The sequence below is a fragment of the Trachypithecus francoisi genome, unplaced genomic scaffold (assembly GCF_009764315.1).
Source record: "Trachypithecus francoisi isolate TF-2019V2 unplaced genomic scaffold, Tfra_2.0 Lachesis_group15, whole genome shotgun sequence".
NCBI lineage: Eukaryota > Metazoa > Chordata > Mammalia > Primates > Cercopithecidae > Trachypithecus > Trachypithecus francoisi.
This window is the reverse complement of record NW_022681460.1, coordinates 89,232,668-89,251,353: the sequence shown is the minus strand read 5'-3', so window position 1 is coordinate 89,251,353 and position 18,686 is coordinate 89,232,668. Positions and strand designations below refer to the sequence as shown.

General features: G+C 35.8%; 1 protein-coding gene across 4 annotated transcripts in view; it reads right to left on the bottom strand.

Annotated features, from left to right (window-relative positions):
• Positions 1 to 18,686, bottom strand: part of THEMIS (thymocyte selection associated) — a 203,236-nt gene that overhangs the window by 115,240 nt on the left and 69,310 nt on the right. For all 4 annotated transcript variants that reach the window (XM_033235524.1, XM_033235525.1, XM_033235526.1 and 1 more), the window contains exon 3: positions 12,503 to 12,961. In XM_033235524.1, coding sequence (XP_033091415.1) covers positions 12,503 to 12,961 — 459 coding nt within the window. The remainder of the gene's footprint in view (positions 1 to 12,502; positions 12,962 to 18,686) is intronic.

Here is an 18,686-nt window from a genome sequence, read left to right as displayed (position 1 = left end):
AGGACCACATCAACAGTGCTACTGTATAATAACAGGAAATTACAACTCAAAGAATGGCATTTAAGACTGTAGCTAAGAAGGAGTCTCTAGAGACTAAAGTCAATAAGGCAGACAAAAGCAAGAGCACTATATGACAATGTAGTCTCTGACACCTACCATTATAGTAAACTATAAACATAGCCTAACTTCTAGATAGATAAACAGAAAAATCACGTAAAAAGACAATTTATCAGTTTCTTTTACCTGAAACATCATGTCCGGCTTTCAAAAAAAAAAAACTACAACATATATTATAAGGCAAAAAGCACACTCTGAAGAGTCAAATCAAGCATCAAAGCCAGATTCAGATATAGCACATATTTGGGAATTATCAGACCAGGAACTTAAAATTTAATACTAACGCTAAGGAGTATAATGGAAAAAGGGGACAACATGCAGGGAAAGATGGGTGATATAAGCAGAGAAATGGAAACTCTAGGGGAAAACTGAAAGGCAATGATAGAAATTGAAAACACAAGGCCAGGCATGGTGGCTCACTCCTGTAATCCCAGGACTTTGGGAGGCTGAGGCAGGCGGATCACGAAGTCAGGAGATCGAGACCATCCTAACTAACACGGTGAAACCCTGTCTCTAATAAAAATACAAAAAATTAGCTGGGCATGGAGTCATGTGACTGTAGTTCCAGGTGCTACAGAGGCTGAGGCAGGAGAACCGCCTGAACCTGGGAGGCAGAGGTTAGACTAATGTGAGATCATGCCACTGCACTCTAGCCTGGGTGACACAGCGAGACTCTGTCGAAAGAAAGAAAGAAAGAAGAGAGAGAGAGAGAAAGAAAGAAAAAGAAAAGAAAGAAGGAAATTAAAAACACAGAAACAGAAATAAAGTCTTTGGTGGATTTCTAATTATACTGGACACTGCTGAGGAAAGAATCAATGGGCTTGAAGATATGTCAACTAAAAACTTCCCAAACCAAAAAGAAAGAGAAATGAAAAAAAAAGAACATAATATAATACCCAAGAAATGTGAGACAACTGGCCGGGCGCGGTGGCTCAAGCCTGTAATCCCAGCACTTTGGGAGGCCGAGACGGGCGGATCACAAGGTCAGGAGATCGAGACCATCCTGGCTAACACGGTGAAACCCCGTCTCTACTAAAAAATACAAAAAAACTAGCCGGGCGAGGTGGCGGGCGCCTGTAGTCCCAGCTACTTGGGAGGCTGAGGCAGGAGAATGGCGTGAACCCGGGAGGCGGAGCTTGCAGTGAGCTGAGATCCGGCCACTGCACTCCAGCCTGGGCCACAGAGCGAGACTCGTCTCAAAAAAAAAAAAAAAAAAAAAAATGTGAGACAACTGAAAAAGATGTAACATGTATATCCCAAGTATACCAGAAGGAGGATACAGTGGTCATGAAACGAAGAAATATTTGCAGTAACCAGACTGAGAATTTTCCAAAATTAATGCAGCTTCAAAATACTGAGCAGGATAAATGCAAAAAAAAAAAAAAAAACTACATTGAAGAGTATCATAATCAGACTTCATCAAATCAAAGACAAAGCAAAAACTTGAGCCAGAGGGGTAAAAACACCTTACCAACAGAGGAAAAGGACGAGATTTACAATGAGCTGTTCTTTGGAAACCATGCAAGCAAGAAGAGAATAGAGGGACAAATTTAAAGAGTTGGAAAAAACCCACCAACCTAGAATTCTGTATCCAGTGAAATCATCCTTCAAAAGTAAAGGAGAAATAAAGACTTACTAATATGAGTAACAATTCAGGGAATTTGTCACCAGTTCACCTGCCTTGCAAGAAATATTTTTTTAAATTCCTCAGAGAAAAGAAAAATGATAAAGGTCGGAAACTCAGATGTACACACAGAAAGGACAAGTGCTGGAGAAGAATAATTGAAGGCAAAATAAAATGTTTTATTTTTCTTATTCTTAATTGATCTAACAGAAAGCAGTGTATTAAAAATAATAATTGTAGCAATAGTTTGGATGATTACAGCTCATAGATAAGTGAAATGAATGACAGTACTGTTTTAAGAGACAGGAGGGAGGAATGAGGACTACTTTCATGTAAGGTAACTGCAGTACTCATGAAGTTATTTGTGTTATTTGAAAGTGACATGTATTAGTTGTAAATATATATTACAAACTCTAGGGTAACAACTAAAAATGTTTTTTACAGTATAATTTATATGCTAAGAGAAAAGAGAAAGTGGAATCATATAAAAGCCTCAATTAAAACTACAGTAGGCAGACAAAGAAGGGGAAAAATAGCACATTTAATTTGAGGATGAGGATAAAGACATTTTATGAAAGGCATGGCCACAACACGAGACTTAAGAGTGAAAAGAAATTACAAGCTAAGATAGAATAGGAGAGGGTATAATCCAGATGGCAAGGACACTGTGATCAATGATAAGAAGGGAACTTGAGAATTGTCAGTAATTAACAAGAAATCTAGCATCTCAGGATTTTAAATTAGAGCACGGGGACTGGACAGGAGACTCACTGAAAGAAGCACCATGAAAATGAATTGACACTTTGAATGCCAGGCTGAGGAATGTATAACTACTTCAGGAAGAAATCCAAAATATTTCAGATCAAGAAAGATGAAATTACAATTAGCAATTTGGCAGATTATCTGATAACTCAATGGGAGGAGAGATTGAAACCAGGGAGTCTACCTTTCTTTCTATACTAAGTGCCATGAAGCCCATAGACATACAATTTACTGGCAACTCAGTCAGCCTCATTACTTTTGCATGAACTTTGAATTTTTATATTATTCTCTCATGTCTGTTAAAACATTAAAATGAAACCTTTATTTTATACTGTTCTGTTGATTTTTGCATGTGTTTTAAGTTTTCCATAGTCAAAAGTTAAAATAAAAACTCATTATTTGCTTAAAGTTACCTAGAATTTGGCAATGGCATCCTCAAGTCTTTAAACTGAAATAGGTTTCATTAATTTTTATGGCAAATATTATATCTACAAATCTCTCCTAGAGAAAGATAAAGACACCAACACTTATAGTGTTGCTTTCTTATAAAACAAAAAGTTGCATGTTTTTATAGAAATATTATAAAATATAAGACAAGAAAAACAATTAGAATCTTTTACAGATTTATAAAATTTTAGATTACCATTGCTTATGTTGTGGTATATATAGCTCTAATCGTGTGTGTGTGTGTTTGTGTGCGTGTGTGTGACAGAGAGAAAGATAATTGTTTTAAAGAAGCATTTGTTATTTTGCAATTGGGAAAATGGAATTTCCTCCCCCCAAAAAGACCAAACAGTACAAGCTAAATTAGAAAATGTCATTTTCCAAAAAAGTTATTTTTGACTCTAAAATGATAGATAAGAAGGCAACACCTGAGAGCATGAGAATGAGAAATATTCCTGGAGGTTTATATTACAAGTTTTTCTGTTCCAAACTAAACCAAAGTGAAAACGTTATGTACTTATCAAACTTTAGTTTAGACTTCCCAGAATTTCTTCCCGAGTGAACACGAATTATCCTTGCTGGGTATGTTTTCTTGCTATCCAAAGCGAGCTCCTGTGAAAAACAATTTCCATTCCATTTTTTTCTGAAAGGGCAACAGGTTACTTCCGTATGTTGCTGAGTAGTTTCACTAAGTTCTTTCCAAAAAAGTCCCTTCACAGGGTGAACGCTAATCATAATGTGGTGCTTTTCTATATTTCCCAATGTAACAACCCTCTTAACTAAGTTTGAATTTGGGGGACGCCACTAAAATTGCCTTTAAAGAGAAAATAAAGAATTACCTTTAAACTTGGTTGGTGATGGGCAACATACGTTTCCTTGGATATTTAATATTCAATTCTAGAATACTCTTGGTCTCAACTCACGAAGTGAGAACCAATCCTTTGCGATTGGGCCTACATTAGTACAGGGATGGAAATCCGCTGAGACACTCTTATTCAAGACTTGAAGACAAGATGATTGTTTCTACATATTTTTCTCCAAAGAAATTGTATAAATCCTAGCGCTACAGTTTCTCCCAACTTCTAGTTCCTCATATATATATATATATATATTTGAGACAGAGTCTTGCTCTGTCGCCCAGCCTGGAGTGCAGTGGCCGGATCTCAGCTCACTGCAAGCTCTGCCTTCTGGGTTCACGCCATTCTCCTGCCTCAGCCTCCCGAGTAGCTGGGACTACAGGCGCCCACCATCACGCCCGGCTAGTTTTTTGTATTTTTTTCAGTAGAGACAGGGTTTCACCGGGTTAGCCAGGATAGTCTCGATCTCCTGACCTCGTGATCCGCCCGTCTCGGCCTCCCAAAGTGCTGGGATTACAGGCTTGAGCCACCGTGCCCGGCCCCTCCTATATTATTATTTAATGATAATAACCTGTAAATTTGTTAGACATTTTTACTGTCTAATCTTTGTCATTTACTTTCTAAGACTACGGTTGTTTTTCTCAAAAGTATGAACTTCATCTTCATCTCTCATCCACTCAATGTACTGTTTAGTTACATATTTGCATTGCATTCCAATCTTTATTATAGGGCAATTATTAGATTTACTAATAATTTCTGAGCTCTGCCTTGTTCCACTTTTCTTTTAAATTAAAATTTGCTTTACAGTTCATTCATTTGATCTCAATTTTCTTTATGGATATTCTGTGAATTAATTTTTTAAATTTATTTAACTTCATTTCAACTTAAGAGAAGCTATACTGTGAATTTCTATTTTCTTAGCTGGTTCTCCTCTGGTTCATCTGTTGTCCATATTTCTAAACAAAGAAGCCTTTTGAATGGCTCTGTAACTTTTGTATTAGAAAAAATCATCATAAACCTCACTGAGAAATTAAGAGTTATTTAAAATGAATACACTTGCATTTTATATGAGTTTATTCATAATACTACTTTGCCTTTTACATTTTAATTTAGTCCATAAAATCTAAGAAAAGCAAATAAACACTTTTTTAGACACTTTTAACATGTATTCCATTGATGTTTGTAATGGTTAGTTTTACATAGCAACTTGATTAGCTATATTACCTATTTAATCAAACACTAACCTAGGTGAGGCTGTGAAGGTATTCGTACATGCAGCTGTCATCTACACTCAGTTGACTTTAAGTAAAGAATGTTACCTTCCATGATTTAGGTGGGCCCTGACTAATCAGTTGGAGGTCTTAAGAGCAAAAACTGAGATTTCTCAGAGAAAAGGAAATTCTGCCTCAAGACTGCAGCATTAACTCATGCCTAAGTTTTGAGCCTCTGCAGCTTGTCCTACAGGTTTGGATCTTATCAACTCCCATACTCGCATAAGCCAATTCCTTAAAATAAATAACACTGTATATATTAATGTATAATTAGGTATATTTAGCACACATATATATTCTGTTTCTCTGGAAAATCCTAATAAGGCAGTAATAGTTGGTAATGTAAGAATAAATATGTACCCAATACAAAATAGGTACCTTTCTCTGCTTGCTGCATGATACTTTTATTAGCAATAAAACTGCAGCCTAAAGGAACAAAATGAAATGGGAGCTGACTAGAGTATCCACTGGTTCTAAATATCACGTCATAGTATTTTCATGGACACATTACGAAAAGCATCACTAACAAAAATTCAACCTGTTATACAAATATAGATGATATAAACTTTGGTACCATTAAGTTCATATTTTTCTTAGCTACTGAACCCATAAATATGTCATCATAATAAATCAAATCTGGATATGGTTAGTGAGAAAACCCTCTTGTTACCTAAAGAGGAGCTTTGTACTGTGAAACATAAATAAATATACATGCATAAACAATGTGTTAGTCGCTTAATTCATTCTTTCATTCACTTGATTTACTGAATGCTTATGGAACATTTACTCTATCTCAAGCATTGAGAAAACACAAATACATACATAAGAAATTAATGTGATATTTTTAAAAATTACTGAAAATTGCGTTTTACTAAATATATTAAATTTATAAATTACACTTGTTATCATTTAGCAGGAGTAGCAAACAGTCCTTTGAGAGATTATAATAGATCCAGGCAAAACTCTGGGCTAAAACTAATTTAATTGGATAGTGAGATTTATGGCTAAAATTATACCTTTTCAATCCTTTCTCCCATCAAATTTACCACAGGGGTAAAAAGTCAAACAAGGAAGGTTTAAAAAAAAAAAATTCAATAAATCTAAAAGATATCTGCAATCCTTAATCTAAATGAAGACAGAAATCAGAGGGAAGAACGATAAATGACTTGACAGAATAGAAAAAGAAATGCCTATGCACCTGAGGAGGCAAAATCCAAAGAAAAGTGAACCGTTGTTGTCCCATAAGACCTCCAAAGACAGAATTTGGAGACATAAGGCTCCTGGAAAGCAAAGTGAAGCCAGGGGGCTAAAAACACAGGGATTATTCAGATGTCTGAAAAATGGTTAAACCCAGGTCTCCACTCTACTCTAGGGAAGATAGGTGACCAACCCTTCCACCTCTCTCTCTGCGGTAAAAAGTATATACAGGATCTCAGAACCTCAGAAACCAGACATAGGTGAGCAGGAGAGAAGCGTGGGACTGAAAGTGAAGTAGTTAATTATAAATCTGTAAGTGGGAGTGGTGAGATTGTTAGCTCCGTCCCTACTTAGCTCCAAGTTTCATAATCCCCAGAAGACACCACAAAGATTCTTCTCAGGTGAAACTGAACTCAAAATGGAAAGACTCACAAAACCTAAATTTGAGGGCCGCTGCAGTGAAAAAGCTGGTATGATAATATCTAAAATTCATAAACATAGAGCTTATATAGAAACAGTGCCTTACTTGTACATTTTTGTTTCAACTGACCCCTGTAAATATGAACATATGACAAGTAATCACAAAGCATTTGATAAAAACATTTAACAAGAAATGATACACCAAAACTTGAAAGAAAAAAAAAAAAGGAGCCCAAAAGGAGGGAGATAAAAGGCAGTGAACTAATGAAAACTTAAAAAAACTATCTAAAATATTTTTAGTAGAGATGGGGTTTCACCGTGTTAGCCAGGATAGTCTCTATTTCCTGACCTCATGATCTGCCTGCCTCGGCCTCCCAAAGTGCTGAGATTATAGGCGTGAGTCACCGGGTGGCGGGCGCCTGTATTCCCAGCTACTTGGGAGGCTGAGGCAGGAAAATGGCGTGAACCTGGGAGGCGGAGCTTGCAGTGAGCCGAGATCGCGCCACTGCACTCCAGCCTGAGCAACAGAGGGAGACTCCGTATAAAAAAAAAAAAAAAAAAAAAAAACTATCTAAACTATTCTCAGAGAGATAAAATGTTGTATTTTAAAAACAAGAACAGTGTAAAATATGTACAATGATGTAAGAAATAACTCTTGGAAATTAAAATTATAACTCTTGGAAATTAAAAATATAACTAAAATTAAAAATTCATTAAAACAGTTGGAAATGTAGTTAAGAAAATTTTCCCTGGAGATAAACAAAAGACAAAAAGATATAAAATAGAAAAAGAAAAAAGGCCCTAGAAGATCGGTATGGGAATTTCAGTATGAGATTTGAAATTAAAGACAGAGAGAAGAGAAAATATAATTGAGCGGACATTATGAGAGAAGTTATTCCAGACATGAAGCACCTAAATATTCAGATTGAAAACTGTCATCACAAAGAAAGAACAGACCCACCAGAAGTCACATTACTGTGAAGCTTCAGAATACCACATATAATCTCTCCAAGACGATACGGGATAGTGGAAGATAAGGGAGTAAAGTTTTTAAAATTCTGAGGGGAATTTATTTTCAACCTGGAATTCTGTAAGTAGCCAAACTATCAGTCTTATATGTGTATAGAATATTTTGCAAACATTCAGGCTTTCTAAAGACTTGATACTCCATGCACCGTTCTCAGGAAGCAAGTGAAGATTGGTCTCCATCAAAATTGGAAGAAAGTCAAGAAGGAAATAGTTATTTGGTTTCAGAAACAGTTAGTCAACAGAAACACAAGTCAACAGGCAATCATCAGGATAATTTTAAATGGAATTCCCAGGACAGCATCTATGCAGTTGGTCTCAAGAATAAGCAATTCCAATTGGAACATGAGAATGAAGTTACAAAGGAATACATTCAGGAAAACAAATTAATAGAAAAGGTAGCCTTCCTGACAGTTTGGGCTCTTTGGAAAATTACACTGAGTGGCCTTTTTTTATAGAGTTGAAGAATGCTTTAAGACTTAGGATAAAATTGAAGAAAATCAAGCAAAGAAAATGATAAGGTCATCATCACAGAAAAACAGTGATGGAGAAATGGAATTATACTCATTATACACCACTTGGTTGAGCAGTGAATTGTCACAATAATGAAAATATTAATGCTTAGCCATAACTTGTACTGAAAATATAGGGAAGGGGAAGTAGGAATATAAGAGAATTAAGTCTTCATTGTCATATGTGAAAGTCAATAGTTACTATCTTAAAGTTGATGACTTGAAAAAGAGCAATATTCCTTTATTATTTAGAAGTGTGCCAGAAAGTAGAGGAAAAATATTTAAAGGCACTACCTCAGAAGAACAGAATATGAGGAAAATTTGGCCCTCGTGTCAAGGGCACAAAGTTTTGCTGATAATGTTGTTATAATTCCTTTTACTCTTTGACTTTTTGGACTTTGATGAACATTAAAATTATTTTTAAAAATTAAATGAGAGAAAGAGGAAGTCTTAGTATTCTAAAGACCAGTGTTATTTTTCTGCTATTCACGTATCACTGATTATACAATATGCAGACACAACCTTTCTGATACCACTTTTCACTTGTGTGATTTCAGCCCTCTGCTCATAAAATGAATTAACTTTTTTCATATCTGGGCTAAAACCATTCCCCCCAAATTTGACAGGCATTGAGGTTTTTTCATAAAAGAAAGTTATACAACTCTGAAATTTTCACTTAGGGAAGAAATAATTATCAATCTATATGTCAAAACATGACACTATTTTAAAAGTTTTCATGGTCAAGACCTCTCTCTTTCAGAGGCAAATTTAAATAGCTCACTCAATTTTTTCATTTGCAAATATTATGTATTCCATTTAATAGGCTAATATGAATTTCATCTTCCTGAGAAAGGCACAATACACATCGTGAAGTGACTTATATAAGACTAGTAGTTTGAAGTTTGCACTCTCATGTGTATCTATTTTCCAAAGAAGGATAATTTTTTCTAAATCATTAAATGTGTGATGAGGGTTAGGGACTTTCAGATCTATAACAGAGATTTTGGTCAAGTTTCCAGAAAAAATACTTTATTTAAACACTTTTATTTTTTATGAAACTCAAAATTTCACATTAATAATAAAAAACTAGTAATAGGAGTAGAATATCTTATATTTTCTCTTATCTGTATGTATTTGTTATATTCTCTTTTCAGCAAATCAGTATTTCATGGCTCCCTGTAGTTCTCACTATTTTTCATCTTGCTCTTTCCCCTAAGGTTTCTGTAAAGCTTCGAATTCCCTGCTCACACCTACTCTTTTTCTTATCACTTTGGAAAGGAAGCATTCTAGCCAAGAAGGGTTTGGACTGACACTCAAGGCCTGTGGAAAGCAATTTAGTAACATTCCTTGACCTCAAGGCAAGTTTGAATCTTCCGTTTAAGAAAGAATCATGTAAAACAAAACCACAATGGATTCAAAGCATGGTCTACATTTTATATTCAGAGCAAAAATGCCTACAACAATAAAAATATTTTAAGTTAGGTATTTGTGATAAGACACCCATCCTCTATTTCCAGGAAATATTCTGCAGTCAATACACATGCAATCCAGTCTCATGCAGTTTTTGTCCTGAAATTGCTATACAATAAGAACTAATGTTTAAAATAATCCCTATGAAATTAAATATCCACTATAATTAAAATGAGAATTTATTTTAAATAGCATTAAATATTGGGAATCAGACTAAAACAATTTGTAAACAGTATTATTTCAACCAAGGGTTTTCTTCTGGGTCTTGGTTAATATAAATTCACAGTTAAGTCCTACCTAAACAAATATGTTAATATCCCCTGATCTTCTGATGATGACATTCAATAGATTGCACTTCCATCCAGTGCATCAAGACAGGAGGCTGGGAAGAAGTTTGGCATCTTTCCCCTTCCAACAGACCTTCACATTTTGCTCATTGTACTTCTTAAATACCCATAAAGCCCAACTATGATTCTCTGTCTTTCCCACTGTTGTCTCTGTTGTATAAATTTTCTGTACCCTGGCACTCAACTGGCCTCACTACTCTCCTCTGTTCTTGTCTTTCCCTGCTTAAAGCCCTTTACTGATTTGCCCTTATGACACATTTTAGCCTCTTAGTATATACTTCAAGACCCTCCATGATTGATTCCACTCCCCATTGCATGTGTTCATATTTGTTTCAACCTGCCCTCTCCGTTTTTTTCTCACACCAGCTACACTAGCGCTCCCTTCCCTTGCTCACCTGCTGAATTCTCCAACCTTGTCCCCTTCTTTTTTGCCTGATTACCTCCTATGCATCCTTTGACGCTTCATTTTTTTTTTTTTTTTTTTTTTTTTTTGAGGCGGAGTCTCGCTCTGTCGCCCGGACTGGAGTGCAGTGGCCGGATCTCAGCTCACTGCAAGCTCCGCCTCCCGGGTTTCCGCCATTCTCCTGCCTCAGCCTCCCGAGTAGCTGGGACTACAGGCGCCCGCCACCTCGCCTGGCTAGTTTTTGTATTTTTAGTAGAGACGGGGTTTCACCGTATTAGCCAGGATGGTCTCGATCTCCTGACCTCGTGATCCGCCCGTCTCGGCCTCCCAAAGTGCTGGGATTACAGGCTTGAGCCACCGCGCCCGGCCTGACGCTTCATTTAAATGACATTTCCGCAGAGTAGCCTTTCTTGCTTCCCAATTTATTAAATGTTGTAACCACTTTATCCATATGCTGCTTAGGTTGTAGGTTTACCCTCATTTGTAACTATGCGATAGGCAGGAGATGCCAATAGTTGTAGAAAGTAACACATTTTAAAATGGGAAAACACTATTATTTATGAAAATCAAAGAAATCTCAATTACTCATCTCAACTGCACATTTAGGGATCGCTAACAGAACATTAATGTGGGGTCTACAATTTGCCATTACCTCAAATTTTTGTAATACTAAAAATACTCATTTTTAGCATTCATTAAATGGAATTCCTTGCCTATACCTTCAGTTCAAATTGAATTGATTAATTTCTGATTAAATATTTGTTTGTGACAGAATTTAGGACACAATTCTAATACTTGCCAAAAGATTTATATTGATTTTTCAATAATTGTATGTGGCCAACAATATTAATGAGTCCAGAGAAAAACAGATTTTTAAAAAGATACCTAAGGAGGACCTTTTGAACAAATATTTTTACATACTGTTTTTTGTTCTCAAGTGTATAGTATAATAGTACCTTAATAAAACCTTAATTTCTCTCTCGACACTACTTTAAAAGGTAGGCAAAAGAGTATCACCATTTTCTTTGCATAAACAGGGAGTCTAAATGGTGCACTGAAAACCAACACCTATTAAGTTATTGACCCAGAGTTAGAATCTAGGACTCCAAGTCCAGAACTCTTTATTATCCATCCTACTCATGTGTCATAATCCTGAAAACTCAAGGTATTAACACCTTTGAAGTAACAATGCTCTCTCCAGATATTCCTATTTCAAAATGCAAATAATTCTATGAAGATTGCATATTAAAACATGCTGGGCCAGGCGTGGTGTCTCACACCTGTAATCCCAGCACTTTGGGAGGCCAAGGTAGGTTAATCACAAGGTCAAGAGATCGAGACCATCCTGGCTAACATGATGAAACCCTGTCTCTACTAAAAATACAAAAAAATTAGCTGAACGTGGTGGCAGGCACCTGTAGTCCCAGCTACTCGGGAGGCTAAGGCAGGAGAATCACTGCACTACAGCCTGGCAACAAAGCAAGACTCCGTCTCAAAAAAAAAAAAAAAACACCCACCATGCCTATATGTGAATTAATTTATCATATCATTTTTCCTTAAGACAGAGGAGCTCTGGGATAGTAGAGATTTATAGTCAATAATGGATGGATGGAACAAAAAAAAAGACTGTCAGAAAAATAGAAGTAAGGGACGCATTAAGGAAACTTTCCATATTTACTTCTTTTGTTGACCACCTCCATACAAGAAAGCCTCATTCTCACTAAATATGTTCTATCTTTTAAAAGTAGCTTTTTTCTAGTCATATTTAACTGGCAGTAACAAAAAAAAATTAGTAGTTTGATCTGTCTGTTCCTGATAGTTATAGCACCTCACATGTGAATAGTACCGTACAATTTACAATATACTTGTATATTCATTATTCAACTTGATCCTTGGAATGGATATATGGTTTGCCTATTGGTCGATGAAGAATCTAACTCTCAGAGGCTTAATAGTTGAAATAAAGACTCTCACTCTTCAGCCTTTAAACCTTTCTTTCCCAAACTCCACAATGTTCATGCTCATAGAACACCATTCTCAGTGGATACTCACATTTCATCACACCTTGAATTTCGTAAACAGGCTTGAGAATCAGGGTACCATAAAAGTCTTTAGGAAACGGATTCGTTGAGTCCCACTTATTTGAAAAATCTGTAAGTTTTACAGTTCTTGTTCTGTTCTTAGGAATCTTCCATTCAACAATCTCCTTTAGAGTATAAATACGTTCATCTTCACATTCGTAGAATTCTCCTTCTTGTGACAAAGGCAAATTAAATGAGTGATTTTGATGATTCCTTACTACTGTACAGCTCACCATTATTTCTCCATCAATCTCTTCAACTGAGTTGAGCATGATTTGCTCACCCTGCTCTATGATGAAGTTCTCTAGTTTTATATCCTTCTGATGATAGAAGCAAGGATGCCCTAGTCTACTTGGTCCAATATGAATGGTCCTTGTGATTTCTTCCATAGTAAGGTACGGAGTTTTATCAGCCATGATCTTAAAAAGACCTAAGAACAGAATTATGTGAATTAAAAAGAGACTTCTTACAATGAAATCTCTCACAAGAAAATCACAATGAGAGAGTTATAATACAAATACTGTGTACGTTTTTAAAGTGATATTTTTTCAAAGATAAAAGATGCTTGTTTTTATCCAGAGTTCTTCTAGGTAAAATTATGAAGTATTGCTTATAGATCACTAGGTCATTAAACCAGACAATACAAATGGAGATAAGGGGAAAATACCTTGAAATAGAAAAGACTCTGTTCTTGGAAATGGGAAATCTGGACGACACTGGCTCTGTTCCAACTACTTTGTGATCTCAAGCAAGACACCTTACTTCTCAGTCGTATTTTAAATTTTTTATTTTTAAAATGAGAAGATTGGATTTGGTCAGCTTTTTTATGAATGTATGCTCTAGACACACTAAAATTAAAAGATATTCCCAAAGGGAATGGATTTGTAGTCATATTAATGATTAAAAAACTATATATCTGGGCCTGTAATCCCAGCACTTTGGGAGGCTGAGGTAGGAGGATCACTTGAGGCCAGGAGTTTGAGACCAACCTCGGCAACATGGCGAAATCCCATCTCTACAAAAAATACAAAAATTAGCTGGGCATAGTGGCATGCACCTGTAGTCCCAGTTACTTGGGAGGCTGAGGTGAGAGGATTGATTGAGCTCGGGAGGTAGAGGTTGTAGTGAGCCACGATCACTCCACTGCACTCCAGCCTAGGCAACAGAGTGAGACTCTGCCTCTCAAAAAATAAAATAAAATGAAATAAAATAAAATAAAATAAAGCTATATAGCTTGGACTAGATAGATAGCAGTGATGGTTGCACAGTATTCCAAATGTACTTAAAGCCACTAAACTGTACACTTTAAAATGGTAAAGTTCATGTTACGTGTATTTTACCACAATGAAAAGTATCTACACAGGTCCAAATAATGTAAGACTTCTTAGAAACTTTAAATACACTGTGACTCTCAAGAGAAGAATATGAGATGCAGAATTTCCCAAATTACTTTGATTATAAAACCCTTGTGGAAAACACACATTAATAAACCGCAACATACTACATCACATAACCCTCCTTGAAAACACCAGGTTCTGTAGTTGTTTTGGACTGACTGCTCTTGACTATATTTCAATTGTTCTTCTCATTTTCTCTCATTACTTCTCTAATTTTTCCATTAGAAAATTGCACTATTTTCACTATTTCATTTATATTTCACCAATTTCAGTATTTAAAATGTTTTCTCTCTATCAGGATAACCAACTACTACAATAAAATTTTACTGCTTAAGATATAGCTTTTTGTATAATATATGTCTAAGTGGTTCCATTTGATTTATTTTATTTTTATTTTATGGGCACATCTGCTTTGTATCACTCTCAGAAATGCATTTATTGAATAGACTTTAATAAAATCCAGAGAAAATGAGAACAAAGCAGAAATTAGTTAATTGCTTTCTTAACCAAAAGTAATTAAGAATATTGTATACTAGCATGCTCTAAGAAGATAGTGTATTTTTAAAAACTTAGTAAAATTATACAGCTTCAAAAAATCTTTTATTATTTCACCAACAAGTGTATTCCAATGAAATTTATCTATATATCAAATCGTTTTTAGCCAAATTATAGTGTCATTTTTGTATATTTTTGGTTACTGTTCAAAGATTATTTTAATCCGTTATTTTTGAAGTCGTTTTTACTCATACAAACAAAAGGAATTTTGGTGATTTTTAGACATAAACTTCATGCAAAACTGTGACTGATGCAATGTTGGCAGGAATGAGCAAGGTAGCAAATGCAACCTATCCTAAAAACTTAGAAATGGAACAGTGTTCATTCACTGCATGGTATGCTTGACTGAAGTAAGGGAAAGACACATTTACTTTGAAAGAATTTCTCATTTTATTACATCTTGTATCAGGGAGAATTCAATAAAATAGTGTTCTTGAATTCACCACAGTAAATGAATTTGTGTGTGTGTCTGTGCCTGAGTGTGTTTAATCTCATTTGTCTGTGTGTGAAGATTTATTTCTAAGAGTCCACAATCATTATCAGGGTATAGAAAATTCAGCAGTTTTTGTGAAATAAGTTTAAAAAAAAATACTTACCTGAAATCTCATAAAGGATAGAGACACATAGTTTTATTTTTATCCTAGCTGTATCGATGACATAAGTCACAGAGAATTAATTTGGCGTCATCTTTCTTGGGGAATAGAGCTCACCTAAGGTAATAACACACCTAAAATATTATGAAGTAGGAAAAGACTAAAACCCTAAGGGCCACCATTATTTCAGTTAATCACGCTATTCCGAGCTGTCTTGCTGGATGTCTCTATTGCAAGAAAAATGTGTCTGTGAATCTGTGTGCTTTTCCTTAAAAGATGATGAAGTACACAGTTTAGCATACTAAAGTGGCACAATATAGGAAAAATATTTGATTAACTTATCTCTTCATATACTATTGCAGCCAATCCAAATAATTCTTTTTAAAAACAGCCATTGAAAGCCATAAAACTAGGGCATGTTGTTGTTGTTGTCTTCATATGATGTCATATTGGAACTTCAGTTTTACCATGAAGAAAGTTAAATAGAAACTAAAGCACCATTGGGACTGATTAGATCTAAATGTGACCAATTTTTTTTCATTTTTTTCTCAAAGTGTACAATAGTTTTATACTGGGAAAAATATGCTTTGTTATTCTTCCAAATAAAGACAAGACACATTCCAAGAGTTAAGTAATCAAGTTATTAAAATAAGCCAATATGCAACCTTTATAAAACAAGTTAACAGATGAAAATAGATGTCTATTTCCACCTTGGATTGTCAAATCTCTTTTTTTTTTTTTTAAGATGGAGTCTTGCTCTGTCTCCCAGGCTGGAGTGCAGTGGCGCGATCTCAGCTCACTGCAACCTCCACTTCCCGGGTTCAAGCGATTCTTCTGCCTCAGCCTCCCGGGTAGCTGGGATTACAGGTGTGCACCACCATACCCAGTTAATTTTTGTATTTTTAATAGAGACAGGGTTTAGCCATGTTGGCCAGGCTGGTCTTGAACTCCTGACCTCAGGTAATCTGCCCCCCTCAGCCTCCCAAAGTGCTGGGATTACAGGTGTGAGCCACTGTACCTGGCCTGTTAGTTCTTAAAAGGAATTTTATTGTTATTTTTGAATTAGGAGACATTGCTCTTAAAAAACATGTCACTTAACTAACAAAATCATGGGAAATGCAATAGATTGAGCGGTTAAAAATTAATTAATAAATGAATGTAGTCTTTCAAGTCTTTTCCTTGAATCTTAAGTTTTGAGGGAGTTTATATTTTTAACCCATTTTTAATGATTTGCAGTTGTTATTAACAGTAATTATAACAATTGAAATTTGTTTAGAAATTTACAAGTTTGAAAACTTTTTCATATGCATCATTTTTTTTTTTTTTTTTTTTTTTTTTTTTTTTTTTTTTTTTGAGGAGTCTTGCTCTGTGCCCCAGGCTGGAGTGCAGTGGCGCAATCTTGGCTCACTGCAAGCTCCGCCTCCCAGGTTCACGCCATTTTCCTGCCTCAGCCTCCTGAGTAGCTGGGACTACAGGCACCCGCCACCGCACCCGGCTAATTTTTTGTATTTTTAGTAGAGACGGGGTTTCACCATGTTAGCCAGGATGGTCTCTATCTCCCGACCTCGTGATCAGCCCGTCTCGGCCTCCCAAAGTGCTGGGATTACAGGTGTGAGCCACCACGCCCGGCCTCATATGCATCATTTATCCTTACAATAATCTTTTGAGGACAATGAAAGAAATATTATTACTATAGGGGGATATGAAAATAGTTGCAATTTTTGCAATTTTTACAGCTGACCTCAGGTAATCTGCCCCCCTCAGCCTCCCAAAGTGCTGGGATTACAGGTGTGAGCCACTGTACCTGGCCTGTTAGTTCTTAAAAGGAATTTTATTGTTATTTTTGAATTAGGAGACATTGCTCTTAAAAAACATGTCACTTAACTAACAAAATCATGGGAAATGCAATAGATTGAGTGGTTAAAAATTAATTAATAAATGAATGTAGTCTTTCAAGTCTTTTCCTTGAATCTTAAGTTTTGAGGGAGTTTATATTTTTAACCCATTTTTAATGATTTGCAGTTGTTATTAACAGTAATTATAACAATTGAAATTTGTCATAGCTCTGGAATCGCAATCTGAACTTTGACATCCAAGTTTTGCATCCTGCCACAAGCCAGGCTTGCCTCTCTGTTGCATGTATGACTTACAAGGACATTGCTCATGAGAAGAACATGTTTATAGGTCTTACCAGCCAGCCCTCTCTTCACATGGATCAGCCTTCCTCAAATGCCACAGTGTGAGAAAAACAATAATGATCTCCTCGTCCTACTTTGAAGGCTTTGATGGGTTATTTCATGCACACCATTTCAATCTAAAGATGAATAGAGATACTTGAGCTAGAACTTCTAACAGAAACACTGGATTTGGGGTAGTCTTGAAAAAGATACATTTGTAGAATATACCAGCCTAAAAATTGTCTTGGGAATGTAACACAATGATAGAAAAGCCACAGAAACATGTGAAATGAGAATTATATATGACAAATATATAATAACAAGGATGTTCAGGTCGGTATATTCCACAAATCCATCAAAGCAAAACGTTCAAAACCCTCAAAGTATTGGAATATAAAATAACAATGCCTGAACTGAGAAGAGTCTCCAGATTTTGGTGTCAATTATAGATCCTTGAACATCATCAACTAATGAGTGACTCCAACCGTTTTCATAGAAGAGTCTTCAAGAGCAGAAATAAGCAGTGTGGGGGAAGTCAAAGTTTGTGATAAAGAAATGATACACAGTAATTTAACTGAGTATTTGGGAGGGCAGAACATATGTCAAACATGGTGATGAAGTTTCTTAAAATGTTGAGGGAAACTAAGTGAAACTATAGAATGCTTATGTTCAAATGTCTTTACATTAATAATTGATTTGGGGCCGGGCATGGTGGGTCTCGCCTGTAATCCCAGCACTTTGGGAGACCAAGGTGGGCAAATAATTTGAGGTCAAGAGTTCGAGGCCAGCCTGGCCAACATGGTGAAACCCTGTCTCCACTAAAAATACAAAAAAAAAAAAAAAAAAAAAAAAAAGCTGGGTGTTGTGATGCGTGCCTGTATTCCCAGCTGCTAGGGAGGCTGAGGCAGGAGAATTGCTTGAACCTAGGAGACAAAGGTTGCAGTGAGCTGAGATCATGTCACTGCATTCTAGCCTGGGCAACAGAGTGAGACTCCATCTCGAAATAAAAGTAGTAATAATGATAATAATTGAATTGAAGCTGTCTGCAATAGCTATTATAGTTTTTCATATTTATTTTACCTGCAGAGGTAAAAGAATATATCATAAAATCTTTCAATTCATTTTTATCTCTTTGGTTCAACCATTGCATGGGGAAAACAAACAAATTTTCCCAGTAACATTTAATCTACTTGAAAGGAATGACTGCAAAACCTAACACATTTGGGATGCTTAACAAATAACATATTAATAATGTTAGCTCTTAAGATCAAATGATACAATCTGATATCTAGGCCTAAAGCTTTATTGTAATCATAGCTTATTAATAAATTTGCCACACATCATACACACACTTGTTCATGTTAAAACTTCCTCTCTCCCAGGCAGAGTGAGTAATAGACCTAGGATGAGGAGAGAGAATGTGAGAAATTGTT